At 41.4% G+C, this 22,293-nt stretch overlaps 2 protein-coding genes across 3 annotated transcripts in view; both read right to left on the bottom strand.

Moving 5' to 3' along the window:
* Positions 1–12,725, bottom strand: part of LOC123971399 (protein EFR3 homolog B-like) — a 20,262-nt gene extending 7,537 nt beyond the window's left edge. Inside the window, exons 1-9 of one of the 2 annotated variants that reach the window (XM_046050180.1) lie at positions 11,797–12,725; positions 10,190–10,487; positions 4,615–4,691; positions 4,318–4,445; positions 4,094–4,244; positions 3,251–3,372; positions 2,780–2,929; positions 1,090–1,185; positions 512–590 (exon numbers count right to left, since the gene is read on the bottom strand). In XM_046050180.1, the coding sequence (XP_045906136.1) occupies positions 512–590; positions 1,090–1,185; positions 2,780–2,929; positions 3,251–3,372; positions 4,094–4,244; positions 4,318–4,445; positions 4,615–4,691; positions 10,190–10,487; positions 11,797–11,865 (1,170 nt within the window). In that variant the 5' untranslated portion in view covers positions 11,866–12,725. Of the gene's footprint in view, positions 1–511; positions 591–1,089; positions 1,186–2,746; positions 2,930–3,250; positions 3,373–4,093; positions 4,245–4,317; positions 4,446–4,614; positions 4,692–10,189; positions 10,488–11,796 lie in introns of both variants that reach the window. The other variant, XM_046050169.1, reaches the window with a different exon arrangement.
* Positions 12,726–12,877: 152 nt separating this feature from the next.
* Positions 12,878–20,230, bottom strand: iqcb1 (IQ motif containing B1). The gene is made up of 15 exons (XM_046050704.1): positions 19,906–20,230; positions 18,726–18,868; positions 18,049–18,217; positions 17,031–17,148; positions 16,873–16,948; positions 16,451–16,550; positions 16,158–16,330; positions 15,966–16,075; positions 15,377–15,495; positions 15,148–15,214; positions 14,973–15,048; positions 14,527–14,690; positions 14,194–14,331; positions 13,899–14,055; positions 12,878–13,277 (listed from the first exon to the last, which is right to left on the bottom strand). Exons 2-15 carry the CDS (start codon positions 18,832–18,834, stop codon positions 13,021–13,023), a joined length of 1,833 nt encoding a protein of 610 aa, XP_045906660.1. The 5' UTR covers positions 18,835–18,868; positions 19,906–20,230; the 3' UTR covers positions 12,878–13,020.
* Positions 20,231–22,293: the final 2,063 nt, after the last annotated feature.

Genomic DNA, 22,293 nt, shown 5'->3' with positions numbered 1-22,293 from the left:
CACACACACACACACACACACACACACACTCGCTTATTATTTACTTTTATTTTTAATATTTATTTTTACAGAATTTTTATATTTTATATATTTTTTATGAGTAGTATTTTATTCTGAATTAACACACACAAACACAACTTTAATGTTTTATTTCCTTATTTAATGAAATGTATGAAATTAATTGTCCTTATGTAATTTACATGTAGCTTTGGCAATATTGTTGCTATACATTCATGCCAACAACTTAAATATACTTCAAATGTACTGTATGTATGTAATTTAAACACATTTAGGTTTAGCTAAGAACAGTTTAGTTGCGATACAATTAAGTTCCAATTAAAAGAGTTAAGTAAAGGTCCAGTCAGGTGCGGTTAGGTAAAATTAAGACAGTACTGATGAGCAGATTATTGCTTTGGGTGAATTTAGTTTTAGTTTAAAACTCACCTGTATGAAGCACTAGGTAGTCTGTACTATAGGTAGTAGCAGTGTTACGGTCAGTATACTTACTAACCTGGATGGAGTACATGATGATCTGAAAACACCGAACAGCAAAGGTCCGTCCTTCCCAAAGACTGTGACTGTCCAGGTGCCTGAAAACACACAGAAACTACTTATATATTACTGATTTATATGTTGTTGCTACTACTGCTAGTAGTACTGCAAAAACAGCTGCTGCTAATACTTCTGCTGCTACGGTAATATAATAATAATTCTCGTTGTACTTTTTTAATCCTTTAATGCATTTATTTGTTTTGTGTGTAAATAAATCAACAAATCAACTAATGGCCGGGTGACAATTGGATATTCTCATTCATCGACTTTCAAAGGATTGATTCAGAGCAAAAAGTTACTGCAAACAAGCAAAGTTAATAATTGAGCTTCTTGTTTCACACATGCAGTGTGAAGAGTTTGGTTTGATGTGATGCATAACAGCAGAACAACATATAATTTTCTTATATGTGTGAACATATTCTTATTAATTCTGTGAGACGTTTTCAACCATATTGCCAAGCCCTAATGCTACTTCTACTGCTACTGCTCCTACTACTACTACTACTGCAACTGTACCACAGAGTGTGTGTGTCTTACATCAGCACGGGTCTGATAGCGTTGTTAATGTGTCCATAAGCAGCTCGGCCCAACAGCTCTCTGAAACACACCTCAGTCTGCTCTGCAGGAGACTCACTGCGCACACACACACACACACACACACACACACACACACACACACACACAGGTAAAACACCTGAGTAAAATACAGACATGTGAATCAAAAATGTTCCCCACTGATTAAATTTTTGTCAAGCTACCAACCAAACTCTGTATAATTTTCTGAGTATTTAAGAAATCCGCTAAATAACACATTTTATTTAATTATTTAACTGTTCAAATATGTTTTGTGTAAATTTTACCTCCTAGTTTGACTACAGAATCTTATCTTAAGGAAATTTCATGCAGGAAGGAAATTTCATGCTCAACTTTATCTCTCTATGTCGCCATCTGGTGTCAGGTATACAATTTTTGAGTCAAATATTAAATTCCTTTCTTTTCATTTACTTTTTATTGCCCCCTCCAGAAAACGATCTATCAATTAATTTGATCTAAAATTAAAAGAAATAGCTTTAAAAAAATCTGGGGGGTGGGGTGATGGGGCAGTGGATACAACACATGCCTTTGGTGACACTTAACCCCTCGTTGCTCCAGAGGCGTGAGACCTCTGACATGTAAACCAGCTGTAAGTCGCTTTGGATAAAAGCGTCAGCTAAATGAATAAGTGTAACATATATGTAATAGACTCATCTTCATGTCATTAAACCCCCAGAAATATTACTGAGGATATGATGTTAACAGTGTGCTGGTTATTAAATATAAATATATATGTTAGAGCTGGGCAACAATTAAAATTTTAATTGCGATTAATCGCATTGTTAGGTACATAATTGAATAATGAATTCTAAAGTAGTGTTTTGCCACTTTTAATTTAAATGTACTGCTATATACACAAAAGTGTAATAACATGTGGTTTGCAAACACTTCAGGTGCTTTTTACCAGCAGTATTCCCTTTACACAGTAGCTAAAAAATATTTCTTGTAAATCTCAACTTAAACATTAATGTAATCAAATCAAATATTAAACCAAAGCTGTTTGCTGCTGCCAGGGCGTTACCTTTTATCTAGCTGGTTAAAACAAGTTACCATCAGAGTCCTGTTTTCTTGTTCTTTCTGAGCAGGTATCAGCAGAAACATTTTTCTTTTATCAGGGAGCAGCAGAAACAGTCTGTGTTCAGCAGCAAGTGTCCCTGTCAGAGTGAGGTGAAGTGCTCGCCTCACGCACACGCCCACCCGCTGCCGAAGTTGAATTATCTTGACCTTTTTGTACACGACGTGCAGCACGAATCATTGGAAGAGAAACTGATCCTCGCTGTTTGTGAGTCAGAATCTGTTACTGTTTTACTAAATAGGACATCAACAGGAGGGAATTCACACGGCAGAGCATCCCCGCAAAACTACATGTAGGCCTGTCAGGCAAAGTTATGTAGCCCGAATATAATATATGTTTAGTGTGTGTGTACCTGTTGGTTTGTGTGTGTACCTGTTGGTTTGTGTGTGTACCTGTTGGTTTGTGTGTGTACCTGTTGGCTTGTGTGTGTACCTGTTGGCTTGTGTGTGTACCTGTTGGTTTGTGTGTGTACCTGTTGGTTTGTGTGTGTACTTTGTGTGTGTACCTGTTGGCTTGTGTGTGTACCTGTTGGTTTGTGTGTGTACTTTGTGTGTGTACCTGTTGGTTTGTGTGTGCTGCTGCAGGTTGACCAGCAGAGCGGGGACGATCTGCTCCATGTGACGCGGCTCCCAAATGTTCACCTGCAGCTCGTCATCCACCGTCTTCCTGACCACGCCCTGCAGACCGCGGATCCCCGACACACGGATCCTAAACACACCCCTTCAGTTACTGCATCCACATCCAGTGTAAACAGACATAAAAAACTAAAGGTTTATTCCTAAACTCAATAGTTAGTTCCTGATTTAGGTTTAACAGACCTTCATATTATATCTATCTATCTCTGGAGGCCAAAATCAAAGATGATGCCAGTGATTAACTAAAATCACACGTTTCCAAAGCCCAAGCTGACGTCTACAAACAGAGAGTGTTGATCAGTTTTCTGTCTGATCTTTCATAAACCTTTCTGGATAAAACAGCTGGTGTCGAAGCTAAGACAACGTAGGAAACTGTCGGCGACGGAGGACTGACTTGTTCTGGACGTCGGCGTCTTCGTGCTCAGAGTGACACATCTCACTGAAGCGAGACACAAAGAAGTCGTAGCTGCGGTGGTACGACGGCGTGTCCTCCTCGATGTTCGCAAACTTCACAAACTACACAAACAAAAACATTAACGAGACAGAAAAATAAACATAAGATATGAACTATCTGACTGCACGTACTTTTATGTTAACGTAAACCCAATAACAAGAAATCAACCACCGAAACTGTTTGTGTAACATGAACATAGCATATCATGTTCACACTGATGGTCTCTGTGTGTGTAAATAAATGTTAAAGTAAGATGTAAAGAGGATTAAAGAGTACATAAATAAATAGATGGTATAATCTCTGTGTGTCCGCTCGGCACTACACATAAAGTACGCTCTGAACTCACATGGATTATGTAGAATACGCTCTGAGTTGATGTTCCTTTGAGTGTTGCATTATGGGAGAACAGTGTCCAGCAACACTACGCACAAAAATTCCTTTAACTGTACTTCATTTGTCCTCTATGTGTATGTGCCAGTGTGCAGAGGTGGAAAGTAGAAGTACTGTACAATTTAGAGATACTTGTACTTGTATCTATAAATTGTACTTGTACTAATTGAATATTTATATTTACTGCTATTTTTTACATCTGCTCCACAACATCTCAGGGACATATTGTATTTGTTACTCCACTACATGTGTTTGACATGTGATTAGCTTATCTGCTACGTGATACTGTGCCCAGAGGGCATGAGCACTTATTTCAACAGTGTCCTAATCTGTCCCACTATGTCCTATAGTCTCTCTTCTACTGTGTCGTCCTGTCCAGGGTGCAGTACATACAGAGTTGGTGGCGAGGATGTGGAGGTGTGGCTTGTCGGCCTCCAGCAGCTGACGCAGCGTGCTGAGGAAACTCTCCACCAGCAGGTTGATGCTCTGACAGTGACAGGCCAGCAGCAGCTGCTCCATCGCCTCCATCGCTATACACACATACCTGGAGACCACACTGACGGTGAGCGGATGTTAAACGTGTGTGTGCGTTGTGTTGTGACTCTGCGTGTACTGACCCGTAGCGGTGGCGGTTCAGCTCTCGGGTGAGTCGCTCCGACAGGTACGCGGCGATGCGGTCGAGTTTCTCCGGAGCCGACAGAGCGAAGAACGTCAGCTTCTCCATGTTGGCCTTCACCAGCCCGTCCTGAACACACACACACACACACACACACACACACACACACGTGTTACAAGGACTTGGATTTGTTTTATTCTTTTTAGTGTGTTTTCATTTTCAAACCTCAGCAATCTGCACGGATAGATCCCACCACCAACAGTAAAATTACTGTTAACATATATGTGTGTGCGTTTACCTCAGGGTCTTCTGGGAAAATATTATCAACCAGCCTCTTATAGCGAGGACGCAACGCCCAGCAGCAACCGCACAGACCTGCACGCACACAGAGAGAGAGAGAGAGAGAGAGAGAGCGTTAACATGGTCAAACTCTTAAAGTGATACGACACCAAACCAAGAACAGAGGCTGGCTTCACTTTGGATCCATCTCAGTTATCTCCAGAAGAAGGTGACATATTTGGGAAAAAAGCATCACAACGTCGATAGAAACTTGTATCTTACAATCAAAACATTAATTTTTAACCATTTATTGTATTTATTTTTATCTTGTAATTACATTTTAAGTCATCTAATTATGTCCATCAAATGTTAACATTTTGGCATATCACGGCACAAACTGCCATATTGCACAGTCACTATTAATTATCTATATTTTTATATTTTGTCTATTTATATATTCATATAAACACAAATCCTCTCCCCTGTGATAATACAACACTAACCTGGAGTACAAACATACATTGATTATTCTTGTAAAGGAAACCAACAGACAAACAAATAAATAAAGGTTGTTAAATTCAGTATAATGTCTATTTGAGCAGCTTTCAGTGAGACTTAACACTTCCTGTAGATGTTTCACATTAAAAGCCGACCAGAAAAAGAAGGCCTTTAATGTGAAACATCTGGCAGGAAGTGTTGAGTCTCAACAACCGAGATTTAAAATGTTAAAAAGTGGAAGCAACTGCTGGATTTAAAGCTGTGGACATTTACATTATATTTAACATGTAAAAACATGGAGGAAATGTTTAGTTTGCATTAGCTACAAATTAAAACAGGAACAGGCCTCTAAAATATAATCAAAAACATTTATAATAAAGCAGGGAAATTCAAAATAAAAGCTTGTTTGTCATGTCAGCCTCATGGGGGCGCCAGTGAGTCTGCACACACTTAACCTTCTTTTCTACAGGTTCATCTTCAGTGTTTCATCTCTCTCGATGTCCAGATTAATAGATTTTGGGAGATTAAAGATCCACCACTGGTCAACTGCCAACTCATAACACACACACACACACACACACACACAATGCGGCAGCAGTAATGCTACGTCTTAACGTTAATCCTGCGGGGGCTTGTTGTTACGTAATGTGTTTATGTGGTTGTTATTTAGTTAGCAGAGCTTAAAGGGTCCCCTCTTTCTCTGCAAGGACGCAGGTTCAATCCCCGGCTCTGTGAGTGCTGCTGAGAAAAGCACCGGACACACAGCGTCTGGTCAGATAATCATGATGTGTGTAAGTACTCATTGAGAAGCAGTAACTTCAGAAAGAAAATACTTTAACACGCCCCCTCCTCCACCCGTATGAAAGCCAATTTCTGCTAAAACACCGAAACAAACCAAAAAATCTGATGAAAAGTTAGAAATGAAAAAATAAAAGTATTTAGAGTAAGCTATGAGATGTCTTATCAACATTTTTATTTACTAATTCAAACATTTGAGTATTGACTTAACATCCCATAATTTTTTGCTTCATTTTCACTTAATATCTCATCCTGTTTACTTAATATCTCAAACTGTTTACTTAATATCTCAAACTGTTTACTTAATATCTCATCCTGTTTACTTAATATCTCATCCTGTTTACTTAATATCTCAAACTGTTTACTTAGTCTCTCATCCTGTTTACTTAATATCTCATCCTGTTTACTTAATATCTCAAACTGTTTACTTAGTCTCTCATCCTGTTTACTTAATATCTCAAACTGTTTACTTAATATCTCATCCTGTTTACTTAATATCTCATCCTGTTTACTTAATATCTCAAACTGTTTACTTAATATCTCAGACTGTTTACTTAATATCTCATACGGTTTACTTAATATCTCAAACTGTTTACTTAATATTTCATCCTGTTTACTTAATATCTCATCCTGTTTACTTAATATCTCAAACGGTTTACTTAATATCTCAAACTGTTTACTTAATATTTCATCCTGTTTACTTAATATCTCATCCTGTTTACTTAATTTCTCAAACGGTTTACTTAATATCTCAAACGGTTTACTTAATATCTCAGACTGTTTACTTAATATCTCATCCTGTTTACTTAATATCTCAAACTGTTTACTTAATATCTCAGACTGTTTACTTAATATCTCAGACTGTTTACTTAATATCTCAGACTGTTTACTTAATATCTCAAACTGTTTACTTAATATCTCAAACTGTTTACTTAATATCTCAAACGGTTTACTTAATATCTCAAACTGTTTACTTAATATCTCAAACTGTTTACTTAATATCTCAAACTGTTTACTTAATATCTCAAACGGTTTACTTAATATCTCAAACTGTTTACTTAATATCTCAAACTGTTTACTTAATATCTCAAACGGTTTACTTAATATCTCAAACTGTTTACTTAATATTTCATCCTGTTTACTTAATATCTCATCCTGTTTACTTAATTTCTCAAACGGTTTACTTAATATCTCAAACTGTTTACTTAACCCTCAAGTCTCAATCAAGTCCCAAGTTACTGTGATGAAAGTCAAGCAAGTCACAAATCATATGAAATTCTTAGGAATTCAGTTTGTTTAAACAGTTTAAGAGAGGTGGCAATTCAACTGTATGATCATATTGGAAGATGTAGTGAGTGTTTTTGTCCTAACTATTTTGTACTATACACAAAGGTGTTTCTAGTATTTAGTCTACTATTGGCTTCACTGATAATTGACATGGGGTAGCAGTAAGCTCTTACCATTCCTGTAAAATTCATTACTATTGAAGGCATATCCAAAGTTAATTGAATGCAGTTATTGAACCATTTTGATTAAATGCATGGTTTTGGGGCTTCTCTGACAGATAACACTCTGAAGTGTCTAACCCTAAAGTCAGAATCACTGTGGCTGCTACTGGAAGTTTAAACACACTACAAGTCAAATATTATGCAGACAACTACAGCTGGGATTTATTAGCTGGAAAACACTGTGGGGCCAAAGCATAATAACTTACCAATTTTAAATTTTATACCAATACCATACTTTTTACTTAGTATCTTATACTTTTTACTTCATCTCTCATACTTTTTACTTAATATCTCAAACGTAGTCATAACAAGTTATGACTTTAAGACCAAATTAGTCATAAGTTTGTCCTTTGTAATAATTTTAGCTTGATTCACAAAACTCTGAATTTTGATATATTAGATCAGACCTATGAATTATCTTATCATTTGATTTATTTGGTCAAACGTTGAACCAACCATACCTTAATTTGGACATCATAATTTTTTACATACATAAACCATACATTTGACTTTCCACGGGTACTTTTATTTTGACATTTCTATTTTTTCTTTTCCTGGCAGAAGGGGGCTTCAGCGTTTTAAATTATATGAATGAGCATCTCTAATCCAGCTGTCAGTCAGTCTTTACAGACGCTTGGTGTATATAGTCTTAAACTAGTAAACACTGAATATGGTCAAAAGCATTTTTTATTACTAGTTCCTGTACCTTTTTAGTATAAATTATATATATTTTTGAGATTATGAGATTCATATACTTAGATACAAAATTATTTTAATAGTTTCTACAGCTGTTCACTAAAGATGAAGAAACTTTTAAATAAGACAAACTGGGAGTTAAACAAAATGTCAAAACTATTTTATCATCATCGTCACAGCATTCAGTTAACTGAAGAAAAACATTAATAAATGTTAATATTTCTCACCGTACATGAAGACGAGTCCTGCAGCTCACATCCACACTGTCACCTCCACCACACACACACATATCTGTGTTTAATCCTTTGCACACACACACACACACTGACCCCGCCTCCTTTCTATTCACTGTCAGTGGGGGGAAAAACTCATATCTCCACATTCAGCGACTGATTAAATGTCAGAGGACGATGTTGAAAATTGATTTTTTTTTTTTTTCATCTCTGCTGTTTGTTTTAATCCCAGATATTAAAAAATGACATTTTGGGGATTTAAAGTTCGGTGTTAACGTCCTGTTTTTATTCCTGTTGGTTAACGAGTCGTGTGTCAAAGCAGTATTAACATTTTCACCAGCTCTTAACCCTGAATGGTTCCTGTGTGAGTGTGTAGTACTCATGTTGTGGGGGACATAAATCTGTTTCAACAGTCCCGTCATGTAATCACCTTCATAATTAGGACAAAATGCCCAAAGTCCCAATAACATAACTCTTTTAATGTTACGGTGAAGGTTTAAGTTTAGGGTTGGGGTTAGTATCCTGGAAATGAATGCAAATCAATGCAAATGTCCTCTGAAGTGATGGAAACACGACTGTGTGTGTGTGTGTGTGTGATCCGGGCCATGTGCAGCAGCTCAGCGCTCTATAATCTGCTCTGGATTTATTTATCATTCCAGCAGAAACGTATCAGAAACCTGCAGAACGGAGGCTGGAAATGCTCTGCTTTAGTAGTATTCAACGCAGTAAAACTACGCCGTGTTTACTGCGAGCAGGAAGACAAGAAACTACAGTTACTTGTCTGAACTGTCCCAGATATCATGTTGTTAAAGGCATGAGAGGTCAGCAGTGGCTTTACCTGCATTTCTACAGTAAGAGGTCCTTCGGTGTGTGTTCAGTACGTCTTTAGAGATAATAATGTTCACATTAGGCCTCTTCAGAGATTCATCAACTAATCTCTGCTTCAGGCCTCTAGAAAGTTTGTATTTTCATTGTCTTCTATGATAAAAAAAAATGAATTTTGTTGGTTTGGACAAAACAAGACATTTTACAGACCAAACGCTCAGCCGAGAGAAGTAAAAGCACGCAGATGAACTGATAATGTAAATACTTGTTAGTTGAACCCTAATTCAAATATCGCTATATTTTAGAAAACAAGATTTAAACCCGATTAGGCTGCACCTCCACTGAAACTGGTGGAAATTGTTGGCCGAGTGAGGATGATTATTGAGATATAAAATGTACTGCGTAGTGTAATGAGTAAAATTTGTCTGAATGTTTGGAACTACGATTTAACAGATTGTATTTCGACCGTGTATTGCAAGTACAAATTTGAGGTATTTGCACTTTACATGAATATTTGTCAATTTCTACTTCTATTCCACTACGTCTATTGTACTTTTTACTTCACTACATTTATCTGCCAGCTTTAAAAACTGGTTATTGTACAAAGTAAGATTTTTAGTTGTTCAGAGTTTAAAAACTTGTTTTGCTATAAATTAAACTCCAACAGTTTATCCAAGTACAGATAGTACAGAGATTTAATTAGCAGCTTTTTTGATGATCGTTTTTTGATTATTTGAAAGTATTTTTTAACAATAAAACATCAAATCAGAGGAAAAGACGAAGATGAAAGTGATGAAAACTACGAACAAACACAGGATGAACTTTGCAGACTGACTAACTTTATAAACATTATTATATGAAAGGAACCTTTGTGTTTCAGTTTCAGTGACTTGAACACATCTGCTGCCTTCATGAACCCGATCATCACGAATGCACTTGTTATTTTAAAGCACATATGAATGAATTTTAAAAAGTCACTTAATGTAAAGAGGCGACAGCATCAGGTGGAAATATCTCTTATATCTGAAGCGGTTACCTCCGGGCGTCTGATGGTCCAGCACAGAGCAGAGGTCCTGCAGGAGCCTCCGAGGAGCCTGGGACACGGTCGACATGGCGACGGCCCTCGGCAGCGACATCCCCCTGGTCAGGCTGGGTATGCTCACCCCTCGGGGCATGCTGGGCATGCTGGGCATGCTGGGCATGGTGATTCCTCTGGGCAGGGAGCTGAGCAAGGTAGGCATGGTCACCCCCCGCGGCATGCTGGGAAACCTGGGAAGAGTCCCCGGCATCTCTGCGGTGATCTGGCTGAGACGGGATGTGAAGGTGGAGTCGTCCTGAAGAAGAGGAGGAGGAGGACAGAGAGGTGGGATGAAGGAGGAACTCTGAGCAGAGGAGAGGAAGGAGTGAAGGAGGAGAAGGGAAGAGGAGGGAAACCAAAAGCTTCTCTCTCTCCTTCCTCCACCTCCTGCCTCCCCACATTCCTCCACGCTTAACCCCTTCAGTTCACTCACAGGGAGGGAGTAAATACACAGTAAATACACAGTAAAACTCACTAAATACACACAGTAAATACACAGTAAAACTCACTAAATACACACAGTAAATACACAGTAAAACTCACTAAATACACACAGTAAATACACAGTAAAACTCACTAAATACACACAGTAAATACACAGTAAAACTCACTAAATACACACAGTAAATACACAGTAAAACTCACTAAATACACACAGTAAATACAGTAAATACAGAGAGATCCGGCACTAAGGATCAGACTTGCCTTAAAGGTTTGTATTACTGCTGATGGCTGGTACATTTATTCAAGTACTGTACTTAAGTACAACTACTGAGTATTTCCATTTTATGCTGCTTTACAGTTCAGAGGGAAAAATTATACGTTTTTCTGAAAACTATAGTTACAGCATTTGATCAATAGATAAAGTGGGATACAGTGGTGTAGATTAAAGTATAATGCAGTAAAAGCTGTGATATTAAAATACTACTTATGTGTCAATGCATCACTAATAATATTCCAAGTATATGACTTTCCATACTTTACCTAAATTTTAAAACTTTTGTTCTGCTTTGAGTGCCGCACTTTTACTTGTAACAGAGTATTTGCACAGAGTTGTACTGTTACTTCTACTTAAGTAAAGTACTTCCTCCACTGTTGCCGGGGGCAGCAGGACACCGCGTCACAGCTTCAGGCTTCACTCGATCCATACGTCACGCTGAAGATCATGTGCTCATATGATCAAAAGCTTCAGAACAGCTGCTAAATGTGCTGCTGATGAACTGCTTCCTACCCAGCCTGTACTGCAATACAAGTATTTTACAGAGGTATTGCACAGTAGGAGTGTAAACAACGCAGAGTATTCCCTTCATATAGTACTGGATTAGTGGTGCATTAAAGTGCACGCAGCAGGTTGCAGCTGATTTCATGTGATGATCTAACGCGTCGCCGGCTGATCAAATGTTAATCTGAAAATAACCGCAGCTGTCTGACACACGAGCTGAAGACAAAGATTATTAAAGCTCACTGGAAAATCTGGTTCAGAAGATTAAACCAGCACAGAACGCAAATACTCAAGTAGAGTACGAGTACCTTAATAACATGGCAGTCACACTCAGAGGTCCTACCTGCTCGACTCCAGCCCTGCGCTCTTCCAGCGGTTCCCTCCGACGGACGGATGGCTGCTTATGTAACATCTGCTGAGCCTCGACTGGCTGGACGCTCCGGATCAGCGATCAATAGGTTTGATCGACACAGCGCTCCGCAGGCTGAGCCGACGCCGACATCACAGCATGTTCCCAAAAACTTTCTTTACATCTGGGAATTTAAACTCAAGAGTTACAAGGTCAATAATACTGCTAAAATATTTGTAGTACTTTGTGAGAGAACATCAGAGCACAGGGTGTACTGGTCGTGTAGTCGTGGTATCAAAACACTATTTCAAGGCGAGCAGCGTCCATAAAGGCTGCACCAGGAGGGGAACACCACCAGCCTCCTGCTGTGGTGACGGAGGAGGAGGAGCAGCAGCGCCCCCTGCTGTGTGATGCTGGTTACTGCACTTCTGTTTCTTTGGGTCTGAACCCAGAGGATCCTGAGTGGAGCTTAAACGGGTGTTTCAACATGTTTGTGCTGTAGGAACGTGTCCTGATGGCTGACAGGAGCAGCGCCTCCTGCTTGATGCAGAACAAGTTAGTCCTGCAGTAACAAGAGCTTTGGCCTTGACAAGAACGACTGAGCGGACGGTCAGCATTACCACCTGCAGCACGACCTGTGACCGAGGCTCGTTCAAAAACACCAAATAAACGTGAACAAAATATCGTCGTCACCGGCAGGAAACCTCGCTCTGAGGAAAGACGAGCGGCAGTTTGCTCCCACAGTGGTTTTTAAAAGATGTCACAACACATTTCTCCTCAGCGTGTAGAGACCTAGAAAAACTTCCTGTAAATGAGCTCAAAGTCCAAAACATCCAAAAATGCTTTCACACTAGAATCAAACACGGTTCAGTTTGATTCGTACCTTCTTGTCATTGGACCAAACTTCGTCTGGAGTTTTCTCTCATGTCATTTTGTTTCAGATCAAACTGCAAAGTCTGAAAGTTCAAACGAGGACGGTTTGATCTCATCACTCATCTGTCAGTCACAGTCTGACAGCAGGACTGTTTCGCTAAATGACCACACATTTTTAAGTCGGAAGCTGGCGAGGCAGGAATTCGGTTTGTCACGTTTGTCTTTATTTTGTTTACATCTTACACGGGTCGTGTTTTCTTGGTTCTTCCAGAAACATTATTTTGAATTTCTACATTTGCGGAAAAGTTCCCAAAGTTGTCCGATCAGATTAAAACAGTCTCCAGGTTAAAGGTTTGTTCCGTCCACGTCGGGGAGTTTGACCCCTCCTACAAACAGTCCTCCAAGCTCCGCCTCCAGCTCCTGCAGGTGGGAGGAGCTAAACACGTCGACATCAGCCGTCTCTCCCAGCGTCCTCCACCAGGGCAGCCTGCTCGCCTGCAGCGCTGCGTTGTGGGCGTCGCGGGCACGAGCGGCGATGGGACCCGCGGGGCTCAGGAAGGAGTCGGAGTCTGTCGCCGTAACGGCAGAGAGGGGCGGGGCATCTGCGGGGAGAGGGAGAGGGGGTCATGTTACGGTCACACGCAGGTAAAGTGTTGTCCTCTTCCGTCAGCCTCACAGCAGCCGAGAACTTTAACGTGTACGAGGCCACGACAGGAAAAAACTTGGTTAAAGGTGCAGTGTGTGATATTTCTGAGGATTCAGTGACAGAACTGCAGTATAAGATCCATAACTATGTTTTCAGTGGTGTGTAAACACCCGTTCTGTTTTCCACCGTAGCTTCTCCGACTTGGTGCATTCATGTGGTGTCGGAATAATCAGAATCTTTTTTTCCCTCCTTGTTTGTCATTATTGCAAAAAGAGGAATAAAGTGTACCTGGGACATGAAGAGGTATCCAGAACAGTATATAAGTATATAAACTTTTCCAGGGGTACTCTGTATTATATTAAGAGATGATAAGAGACCACATGTTGACAGTTTTCTGCCTTTTTGTTGTTGGATTTAGAAATTAAACGGCTCTGATGATGTTGCAGGAAGTTTGGATTCAGCCTGTGATTCAAGTCGAGTGACGGAGGACGAAAGACAGAAAGGAGGGAAGTGAAGAAGTGAAGAAGTGTGTGTGTGTGTGTGTGTGTGTGTGTGTGTGTGTGTGTGTGTGTGAGACCTCTGAGCAGCTCCAGCTGTGTGTGTGTGTGAGCCAGCAGAGCCTCCACCCTCTGCTCCTCCCTCCTCCTTTGATCTCCTCTCTGCAGCTCCGACAGCAGCAGCAGCTGCACCTCCTCATGGAGACGCTCACACTCCTGACGAGACACACGGGACGACTATACACACACACACACACACACACACACACACACACACACGGACTGTCAGTGGTACCCAAAGCATCATGGGTAATATGTTCAACAGACAGCCAGTGACTGTTCTGGAGGTGAGATATCAAGAGTTAAACCTCTTACAGGATGTAGGGAGATGTAGTCCTCCACCTGTCTCTTTAGCTCCACCCTCCTGCTGTCCGTCAAACCGCTCTGACCAATCCAGAAAGGTGTGATGCGCGGGGCCTTCGCTGCTCGCCGTTTCTGCAGAAAGCGACGCACCTGACAGAGGGAGGAGTTGCCAACGTCAGCCATGATTCAACGCGTGTGTGTGTGTGTGTGTGTGCGTGCATGTGTGTGTGTGTGCGTACCGCTCTCTGCAGCGTCTTGGCGGCCTGCTGCTCTGCGTGTGTGTGTGTGTGTGTGTGCGTGCATGTGTGTGTGTGTGCGTGCGTGCGTGCGTGTGCGTGTGCGTACCGCTCTCTGCAGCGTCTTGGCGGCCTGCTGCTCTGCGTGTGTGCGTCTCAGTGCGTGTCGGTGTGTGCTGTTGTAGCGGCGTCTCTCTCTGAAGCCTCTCCAGAAGCTCTGGATCACCACGGCCGCACGACGCTCGCACTCCTGCAGGTACGACTGCACCTGGTCTGAACACAGCAGGATTTTTTTTGAGTGGAAATAATTTAGAGAAAAACACTGAACTATTTTCTCGCTGCACTCCTGCCGTGTCTGAAACGTGTGTAAGTTAAAGTTGTTTAATTAATGTAGAGTTTTACATTCGCCGCTTCACACAGTCAGGCATTCCACAGTGTGAACCTATCAGCCCACTCTCAGGGCAAAGAAAGCATTTATCTCCAGACACACACTTTCAGAGTTATTGATTATGTTACATACAGTAACAGAAACAGTGTGTGTGTGTGTTTGTGTACCAGGAGGAAGCAGCTGCAGCAGTTGTCTCTGTTTCTGGTGAAACTCCCTCCTCGCCTGCTGACGCCTCACACACACCTATAACACACACACACACACACACACACACACACACACACATTACTACACTGCAACAAAACTTTAGACAGTAACAGACTGCAGACTTGTTACTCTCACCTGAAACTTCAGCTCCTCCTCCCATCGCTGCGCCTCCCTCTGCTGCTGCTGCTGCCGCCTCCGAGCCCTGAAACACGCGAACACACGAGTCGTTCTCCATCGTTACACCGACGAGCTCCTACTTGCATAAAAGAAGTAAGATCTCCCACAAACAGAGGGGTCACAGTTACACAGATATTATTCAGTTCAAAAGATGAGAGCGAAGCCGTTTCAACCAGCGGTCAGCTACCTGTATCTCCGCTGCAGCCTGCTCACAGCTCTGTTGAGGCTCTTCACCCTGCGTCTGGTCTGATACGACCTCCAGGCCGCCTGGATCACGCACGCCGCCCGCACATGCTCAGTACACGCCTACACACGGGGAGGAGGGGTCAGCAGAGAAACAGACGGACGGACAGAGCTGGAAACGAATGGTGCTGATCTGACGGGACGAACAGATCGGCTGACAACAGCTCTACTGTCATCCTAAAGCTGCAGGAGGAAATTTATTCAGTTCAAATTTAGTTGAGCTTCATGAACATGTGTTTTAGAGAAAGGCCTGAAGGGAGGGGGGACGTTGACTTCAGCTTTAATGAAAGTACTCACAGAAACAGCGTTATTTATGTTTCTACATAAAATAATAATGTCTAGAATATGAATCATAAAAACTTCTGTCTTTCCTTCGTTTCTGTTCATCTCTGGATTTAGGAACAGAAACTATTTTTCTATCAGGATCTGTATCTGCGGCCTGATCAGGAGTTTTTCCTTTAAACCGGACTTCATTATTCCCGCATGTTGCGCGTCAGGTGAGACGCTCACGTGATGCTGACAGACAGACCGACCTGCGAGTGGCTCCTTCTGCCTCTGTCAGAGTGAATGAGTGCGATCAGCTGATCCACGTCCTGGTCAAAGCCCCGTCCCCTCCAGTCTTTGTCCAACAGGCTGTCCAGGCCTGCAGAGACAGACAGCGTGACCTCTGACCTTTCAGTACGTTTAACTGAATGACCACAGAACAGTCCTGCGACATGTGTGACCTCTGAAGCTGAGGAGGAGGGGCTGGACCCGGCGCTCCTGCTGAGCGGCCATGACGAGGATCAGTCTGACGGAGGCCCCGCCCACCGCAGAGTCAGAGCTGACAGCTAATAGGCCGATGGCGTCGTTGAGCAGCAATAAGACGGAGTCGTCGCTCAACCCGGAGAGGAAGTCCCTGCAGAGAGAGAGAGAGCAGCACTCTCTGTTAGTGACGCCTGGCTCCTCCTAAGACAGATGTTTTATTTATATTCAGTGTGTGTGTGTGTGTGTGTGTGTGTGTGTGTGTGTGTGTGACCTGCTGGAGATGCAGGTTTGGAGCCACAGCTGGACACAGAGCAGAGACACAGTGACATCATCACACATCTGGATCTGCTCGTAGTGGACTGAGCTGAGAACTGGAGAGAGAGAGAGAGAGAGAGAGAGTCTGTTGGGCGCTACTTTCAGCGGCGGATGAATCCACATGTGGCGCTCTAGGCAGGACGGTGTGTGTGGGACTGGGTCAGAATAAACTCTCTGAGGGGTTTTAATGGCTTCTGGACAAGAAAAGAGCTCTACGGCTCAGAGGAAGAGGAGACATCAGGCAGGACTCGTTAACAGGATAGATTTATTACTGGGAAATGTAAAACATAACCAGAGTGAACACAAACTGTACCGATCGATTAGCCAGACCAGGAGATAAATCAATAAAGTAATCAGCGAGCAGTGAAGGCGACTGACCCTGTGTGGTGAGCTGAGCGTGAGCTCTGAGCAGCCAGCCGACTGAATCCATCACCTTCCTGAACAGAGACACACACTGACAGACGGACGGACGGAGGGAGGTCAACGCTGACAGTTAAACAAGAGTTTAAAAGATGTAAAGAATCACAGCTGCTCACCTCGGCCCGCCTCATCAGCTGACTGGCCAATGACAGGAGGCCGTCTGTGACTGATGGCAGGAAGAGTCTGTGAAAGGCCTCTGAGCGGTCGCCAGGGTCCACCCCCACACAACAGGAGCTGCACAGACACACAGGTGTGTCTTCAGTCTACTTTGGGTCTCAGCACATTTAACAAACCTGCATTTAACAAGTGGGAATTCTGCCCAGAGAACAATTTTCAGTTGTTTACTGGGAGCTGCTAAGTCAGGTTTACCCCAAAAAAGATCTCTTTTTTTTAAAGAGGAAAAAAGCAACAAGTTGATTTAAATAATAAAAACACTTGTTCAAAAATGTCATTCAAATAAATAATTTAAAATACAATAAATTCAAAATAAAATATGTAAATATAGATTTATAATACTGAAGAATTCTTTTTTAAATGACTAATCTAAAATACAAAAACATTTTTTTTAAATAAATCAAAATACTGAAACTTAACTAAACTAAAAAAGTGCTAAATTTTTATATAAAAAAATCTGAAATGATTTAGAATACTGTAATGTTAAAATCTGACTAAGTACAACATGTTTAATTAGAAAAATTTAGATTTTTTTATATAAAACCATTAACAAAAATGTAAAATTAAAAATGTTTCAAATGATTTAAAAATATTGTAGATGTATAATACTGAAGACTAATCTCTAATCTAAAATACAAAAAAAAATTGAATAAATGAAAATACCATAAATATGAAAAATAAATCTGACATGATCTAAAATACTGTAATGTTAGAATATAACTTATATTCCAATTAACTGAATAATACATGTTCAATTAGACAAACGGAGATTTTTAAATATAAAACTATTTCTAAAGAAATGCTTTTTTAAAAATATTAAATAAATTAAGACAGTGGCAATTTTTAAAAATATATTTTTAAGATTTAAATTGATGAATTGAAAAATAAATAAATAATAATCTAAATCCTCCCTGTCAGTGAATGACTAATACATTTACAGTAAATCTGTCTCAGATGTACCTGGCGAGCTGGGCGAGCGTGGCGGCGGCGCTCCAGTTCCCCCGCAGCCTTCTGGGATCCAGAGAGAGGAGGAGGACGCAGTGACTCAGGACGCCGCTCAGATACAACTGAGACTTCACACGAGTCAACGCACGGCTGTCTGTGTGCAGCGCCGCCATGTTCAGAGCCTCTGACAGAGACAGAAAGACAAAGTTTTATAAAACAATCCAAGATGGTTTTCACAGCACATCTCCTGCTCTGTGTAGAGGTGCACTGAGGTGTCCGGTCTCCATTTAAAATCATTATCTGGACTTGTTGGCAGCGTTTACTAGACGTCTCTTAATGCACCTGAACGCAGCATCAGTTTGGTCTCTGTGAGTTTAAACCTTCTGATGCGAGGAGCTTTGTTGCGTGTTTCCCTCGACCGTGCAGCGAAACCACAGTCAAAAAAGACACCATTACTCGTTAATCAATTAGTCTATAAATGCCGATCGTTCCCTGATTTCAGCTTCACATATCTTTGAGTTTTGGACCGTTGGTTGAACGAAACAAGACATCTGATGTTGTCACCTTGAACCTTTTATGACATTTTGAAGATTAAGTAAATAACAGATGAATCAGGAAGATATTTGTTGTTATTTGCAGCCCTAAAAGACACAGAGAGACAGATGGGAGGGACAGACATGTATGAGACTCACTGTTTAAGCCGTTGTTCAGCAGGAGGACTTTCTGCTCCGGGTTCAGGTCTTCATCCTCCAGCTGCCTCTTCAGGTCCAACACCACCGCCTCCTCCTCCTGCGGCTCCATCCTCACTGTGACGGCCTTAAATTCTGAGGTTCCTCTAGAAAGACAAATAAAAAACCTAACTTACAGGTTTCCCCCTCTGTTCCAGAGATCATTTTCCAGGACTTTTCCAGGACACTTTCAGTGATGATCTAGCTGGTACAGACAGGGATCACGTCATACACGTCTGATTTAAAACACGTGTAGTTTGTGGCTATAACTTATCAAATCATCTGTTACATGAGCAGAAATTATGACAAATTGATCTTGGCTTGTTTAAACCTTTGTTTTAATATTGTTTTTATTCTTTTTAGTATTGTCTTTGTATTATTTGTTTCTTTTGAAAAGTCCTTTGTGTTCTGTGCTTTTCTTTCTTTTAACCACTGCCGCCTGAATGCCAATAACTGAACAAATAACAGCCAACAATTTTGCCTACTTAGAAAGTCCAGCATCGAGCCTCAGCTTTCTAAAATCACAACCACATTTTATTCAAACTTCACAGTGAACTTGGTGTATTGATGTGCACCTGGGACTTCATAGGTGTGCAGTATTAAAAGTCAAGACCACACGTTCGCCCCTTTACTAACAAAGCTAATCTCACAACCCGCTGCGACCCAAACATGCTGATCAATTTAACATGATTCAACATGTTTGAGCTGAGAGGAAAACGTTAATCTATAAACCTAATAAAATCTGCTGCAGTTCAAAGCCAGGAATGACTCATATTTACCTTAGAAGGACAATACAGTTTACATTATTTACTGTGGGGGTGTTCATAATATATACATATAACATCATGTTTAAATAATGTAAATATTTTCCAGGACCTTTTACTTTTATCTCATTCTTCAATGATTGGAAAATTGGACAACTCTGTTCAAGGTTTTCCAGGAAAACAGGAAGCCTGGAATTCTGCAGTCAGTCAGATTCTGAGACTTGATTTCCATTTTTAAGGGGTTTTTTCTTCTTTTCCTCATGGTCACATTTCTCTGTCCTGTAATCGCAAACATTGTGACGCCGCGATATTCAGATGGGAACCCAACAGGAGGAGAGCAGCGTATTATCAGAGTGTCCGTAGAGCTCGTAACACCTCACCTGTCAATATCTGGCCGATACTGTTTCTCTCGCGTCACAGAGTCCGACGGGTGACGGATTTCTGTGTAACACCCGTTAGCTCCAGCGGTAACTTAGCCGCGTTTTGTCGTTTCAGCTGAAGCTAAATGTTGATAGTTCCGTTGACCGAAAAGGGGGGAAAGTAACGTTAACTAGCTAAACAGCCTTCACACCGACTCGTGAACGCTTGAAAGCGGATTTAGAAACGCTGCGGAGCTATTAAAACAACGTTTTCCAGCTCGCGTTACAGCCGTTACGTTCAGCGTTTAGCAGCCGAGCAAGCGGACGCTCTTCTGTTCCTACGGCAACACGATGACGTCATCACGCTGCGACGACGCACCGACGTTCTGCACCAAAGTGGACAATTATCTGTCTGTCTGTCTGTCTGTCTAACTGTCTGTCAATCTGTCTGTCTGTCTGTCTGTCTGTCTGTCTAACTGTCTGTCAATCTGTCTGTCTGTCTGTCTGTCTGTCTGTCTGTCTAACTGTCTGTCTGTCTAACTGTCTGTCAATCTGTCTGTCTGTCTGTCTGTCTGTCTGTCTGTCTAACTGTCTGTCAATCTGTCTGTCTGTCTGTCTGTCTGTCTGTCTGTCTAACTGTCTGTCTGTCTGTCTGTCTGTCTGTCTAACTGTCTGTCTGTCTGTCTGTCTGTCTGTCTAACTGTCTGTCTGTCTGTCTGTCTGTCTGTCTGTCAATCTGTCTGTCTGTCTGTCTGTCTAACTGTATCATCTTTTAATTAATTATTATTAGTATTTGTTTCCAAAGATAAACACAAACATTTATAGATACGTGATACGTGAACTCGTGTGAACTGAAAGTACACCAGGATATGAATTAAATTTTTCCTCTATATAAATATTTACTAGTGCAATAAAAAAAAGGTTTTTAAAAACCGCACGCTCCTTATTTGAATCGTGTGTGTTGACAGGAGGCTGCTGTGTGTTCGTTTGGCCTGTGGGTGGCGCTGTAGATTCAGCTTCGTTCATTCCTCTGCATGTCTTCACTTTTTCTCTTGGTGGTTTCTTAAACTGCACATATAAGTGACTGCTGGAGAAATATCACGGTACTTTTTTACTATTATGTATTACTACTATTATAAAGTTATTCTTCCTCTGATGATTTAAAAAAAACACTGTTGTTAATTGTTTTAGTTTATTTTTTAATAATGTCCCCTTTGTAAAGTTTTGCATCCATCTTTTTATGGATACTGATATATTTGTTTGTGTCCCCTGTTTGCTCCTGACTCTTTTTGTAATGTAAGCCTATATGAAAATATTCAGTGTGTAGTTATTTAGTGTATTTTCAGAAGGATATAGTATTGCATAATTTTGGATGAAATGTGCTTAATGAATAAAGTTTTATTATCATTATCATTTGAACTTTTCTTTAGCATAGTATTTATTATTATTATTGTTGTTGTTGTTGTTGTTGTTGTTGTTGTTATTGTTAATTTATCATCATCGTCGTCCTTTGTTGTTTGTAATAAAGACTTTATATGTGGAATATAATACAATAGCCTATGATATGCAATATTATGATATGCAAGCAGGAGGAGGCAACATGAAGATACTCAAACTCTCATAATTACAAAACAATTATACTTTTCCCCATTTTTTAAATTTACGAATAAATATTTAATATGTATATAATATAAAATAACACAATATAAGAAACATCATATCAGAATTTAATCTTATATAAAATAATAATAATATAATATCATGGGCTATAAATAATCACGTCGGTGTTAATAGTAACGGGACCGACGGTAACGGGACCGTCAGTAGTAACGGAGAGGCGGGTTGTGTTAATCGGTGCAGCAGCTGCTGCAGCCCTCCTCGTGCACAGCGCCCCTCTCTCTCCCCGGTGCGCCTGCGTGCTGAAACACACACCAACCGACCGAGCGTCCGCTGCCCGGACCGGCAGGAGGAGAGAGAGAGGGACCGGGGCTGGTGCGAACTTCACGGTAACGGGAGCTGCGGGCAGTAACGGTGACGTGATGTGATGCGATGCCGCGCGGAATCACGGTAACGTAAGAACAGCAGCAGCGGAGGAGGAGGAGGAGGAGGAGGAGGAGGAGGACCGTCGAGCCTGAGCCGAGGAGGATGCAGCAGTGACCGACCGGAGGGGAACACATCCGTCCGTGCAACGGTGCGAACCGGGAGTCCTGGACCGACCCGATCTGATGTAAACCCGCAGGGATGGACGGGTAGGCAGGGAGGAGGCGCGAGGAGCGGAGCAACCGACGGTACATAACGGAGGAGAGAGCGCGAGGAGGAGGAGGAGGAGGAGGAGGAGGGAGGCGCAGGAGCAGCGCCAGGAGGAGGAGGGAGGATGAATCCGGTGGATGGAGGAGGAGAAGCGGGCCC

Source organism: Micropterus dolomieu, linkage group LG01 (genome assembly GCF_021292245.1).
Source record: "Micropterus dolomieu isolate WLL.071019.BEF.003 ecotype Adirondacks linkage group LG01, ASM2129224v1, whole genome shotgun sequence".
NCBI lineage: Eukaryota > Metazoa > Chordata > Actinopteri > Centrarchiformes > Centrarchidae > Micropterus > Micropterus dolomieu.
Note: the sequence above shows the minus strand (reverse complement) of the source record. Positions and strands in the feature narration are given on the sequence as shown.

Coding starts and splice junctions, on each gene's coding strand:
- iqcb1 (XM_046050704.1), bottom strand. CDS start 18,834: ATGGAGCCGCAGGAGGAGGAGGCGGTGGTGTTGGACCTGAAGAGGCAG. Junction 16,949..17,030: donor AGCTGATGAGGCGGGCCGAG/GTGAGCAGCTGT, acceptor TCCGTCTGTCAG/TGTGTGTCTCTGTTCAGGAA. Junction 13,278..13,898: donor ACAGCTGGAGCTGCTCAGAG/GTCTCACACACA, acceptor CTCTCCCCGCAG/ATGCCCCGCCCCTCTCTGCC.